The sequence below is a fragment of the Poromitra crassiceps genome (assembly GCF_964638095.1).
Source record: "Poromitra crassiceps genome assembly, chromosome: 13".
NCBI classification, from domain to species: Eukaryota; Metazoa; Chordata; class Actinopteri; order Beryciformes; family Melamphaidae; genus Poromitra; species Poromitra crassiceps.
This window is the reverse complement of record NC_139644.1, coordinates 21649402-21652560: the sequence shown is the minus strand read 5'-3', so window position 1 is coordinate 21652560 and position 3159 is coordinate 21649402. Positions and strand designations below refer to the sequence as shown.

General features: G+C 48.5%; 1 protein-coding gene across 1 annotated transcript in view; it reads left to right on the top strand.

The window, feature by feature from the left end:
* Window positions 1-1862, top strand: part of znf385c (zinc finger protein 385C) — a gene marked incomplete at both ends in the record, with an annotated part of 101700 nt that extends 99838 nt beyond the window's left edge. Inside the window, 3 exon segments of the mRNA XM_083648749.1 lie at window positions 313-365; window positions 368-483; window positions 1638-1862. Coding sequence (XP_083504875.1) covers window positions 313-365; window positions 368-483; window positions 1638-1862 — 394 coding nt within the window.
* Window positions 1863-3159: the final 1297 nt, after the last annotated feature.

Genomic DNA, 3159 nt, shown 5'->3' with positions numbered 1-3159 from the left:
TGTGTTACAGTCAACTGATTTGACCCTAACCCTGACACGACTGTAAATGCACACACAATACACACACGCGCGCGCACACACACACACACACACACACACCGTACGAGCACACACTGAGGCCTCATTACTGTACATTGCCCTCAGGGGGTTCTGTGTCTGGGTGAGCCAGCATGCTTGTGTGCCTGTACTGTCATGGAGGTTAAGCACAGCGCTCTGTTGTACTCGATGAGTCGTCTGCCCCCTGAGACGGCTCTAAAATAGTCCTGCTCTCCCCCGCTGACCGCCTCTGACACCAGCAGCCTGAGTCAGCAGTCCAGATGAATCACTCCTGTCACATCCACACCTCCCCATCTCTCCTCCTCCTACTCCTCTTCTTCCTCCTCCATCCTCCAGACGGTGAGATGGAGCGGCTACGCAGGCGGGGCCGTGTCTGCCATGAAGAAAGCCTTCAGCCAATACAGCCTCACCTCCCTCTCCTCGCAGGTCAGTGGCAGGGGAGGCCGAGGGGCGGGGCTTGGAGGACTTTAGGTTTGGCGATGGGCAGGAGGGGAGTGAGCAGAAATGCTGAATCAGTCACGTTGACATCAGAAAAGCTGTAGTGGACTGAAATGGGCCTGCGAGGCGTATCTGTGTCGTAGTGCTAGCATTAGCCTGTAGTGCTAGCATTAGCCTGTAGTGCTAGCATTAGCCTGTAGTGCTAGCATTAGCCTATTGTGTGTGATTGATTAATGAGTGTTCCTGAGACAAGCCATCAGGCAGCGGGTTCTCTCTGGGGCCGGTTGCACAAAACTCCTTAAGCTAAGATTTTCCTTAAAGTTTTCCTTCAAATAAAATCGCTTGCGCGATAAAGATTTAAAATCTTCACTCAAGTATTTTAAGATTTTCACTTTATCTTGGTCTTATAACTTAAGGAGTCCCTTAAAGTTAGTTAAACAGTTGCACAAATGACCTTTGCAACCAAAGTAAGGGGGGAAAACTTAGTGTACCTCTGGCTCTATCTTAACTGCAACATGGCTGAGTTTATGGCAGTAAATGAAGAAAATAAACAGACTATCTATGGGCCAACTATGTGAGATAACAGGTGAGAAGATAGGCTAACAGCTATCATAAGTGTAAACAACCGGTCTCCATGGAAACTAGAATTGTATCGCTGTAAAATCTCTTTCAATTCAGTAAATGCCTTAAAGTTTTTCCTTAGGAAACCTTTTAACCCATTGATACCTGATGCAGCATTTGTGTGTGTATCCCTTTAAGGCCGCGAACCGCGTGAACGCGGTTTGCGGTCTTAAAGGGATACGCACACAAATGAGGAATATACACACAAATGCTGCATCAGGTATCAATGGGTTAAGGGATTCTGTGCAACACCCTTAAGTAAGTTCCTCAGCGAAGGACAAATTAGCCTTAAGTGTCATACTTAAGGAGAAAACGTAAGGTGTTTTGTGCCCCTGCATTTAGTGTGGGGAAAATGTGTGAGGACAAGACAGTTAGCTTCAGTACTGTAACTACTGTGCTGTGCGAAAAAGGCCATGATTTTAGGAAACGTGAGTAAATGCATGGCCTTCTGGCATGAGCCTGTTTCCTTGTCTTGTATTTGTCTTTCTCGCCCTCATCGCTTCCCCTCCTGTCTTCTCCAGACCAAACTGGCCTTCCAGAAGCAGCTGACCAAGAGCTTGACTGGCTTCATGCCCAGCCCCCTCACCACGCCCACTCTGTGCACCATGGCTAACCCGCTGGCCCTGCGCCACCCGGCGGGCACCACCACCTTCATCCAGACCCCCTTCCACTTCCCCTCACTGTTTCGACCGGCCCCGGGGCCACTGCGGGCCACTCACGCGCCCATCATCTTCTCCCCCTACTAAAGACTCCACCCGCTTCCCTTTGAGCTCCGCCCTCGTCCCTTTACCGAAGCCCCGAAGCCCTCCCTTAGTGTGATCCCACGTGACAAGGGCCACACGCACTATGCAGCCCGCCAGACCCAAGATGAAAAGCGTGCACAAGCCCCGCCCCTGGTCGGCCGTGAGGCCCGAGGTCCCGCCTCCCCGCCATGCCTTCTGTTTGCTCCTGCTATCATGACCTTAGCAGCAGCACCGGCCTCCAGACAGTGACTGGTGCAAGGAGGTCTCTTTTATAGCCATTTCATGGGTCAACATTGTTTGGATTATGGATATTATTGTGTAATTTATTAGAGAACAAACATAGAGAAGTCTAGATGTATGTTTAGTGTGGTTGCCACAAAATAAGGTCCCTTTACTTGATGCTCTTTTAAAACATTTTTAACTTATTGGTTTTGGGGTCATCTTCATACGGCTGGACACGACAGGTGGACCAGCCTTTTTCAGATCCACAAGCTCAATGCAGTCAGGATCATCTCGTGTCAGATGGAATCGCACAGTATCTGGAATATATGGCTGAGGTCAAACAACCTTCTGGACAAGTAGCCACTCTCTAGATCAGCTTTGGAAGGACAAATATGCAGGTCCTTGTCATGAGCCTCATGTGGACCTGTATCTGTGTCCATGATGAGGTTCTATAGCACCATATAGACCTCCAGCCCTCTCGCCAGCCGTGAACTCATGATATAATTTCTTCCTTTTCGCTCTTTGTTTCTGTGTCACAGCCACAGCCGTGGTCCCTCATCATTTATTTCCTGTCCTGGATTAAGCACTCATTAAGGTCCTGAAAAGGTCAGCCTGTCATCTTGACTTTGTTTCCATTTTCAAATCTGTCCCCTAGAAAAAAAGATTATTATTATAATTTTTTTGCTCCAATAATTCACACAATGCAGCTTGAGCATTTTTGCTCTCGCCCAAGCTAGCAGCACAAAAAACCTTTCTTCAGATATGTGGTGTCTTACATTGTGAAATTGCCATTATTTATTTTCCCTCGTGATTGATAGTTTTCCTTCCCTCCTACTCCACACCACTGCCCCCCCCCCCCCCCCCCCAGCACACACACACACACACACACACACACACACACACATGATGGAAAGACAAAGGAAAAGGATTTCAAAGCTGATTGAAACGTTTGGATGACAGTGGTTGGAGGGACTTGATTGACACCCTCACTGCAGCGTCTGCACACAGCGAGCGAGGGAACAAAGCACAGTGCCATGGCAACCACATTAAAAGCACCTTAAAACAGAGTTACTTACAA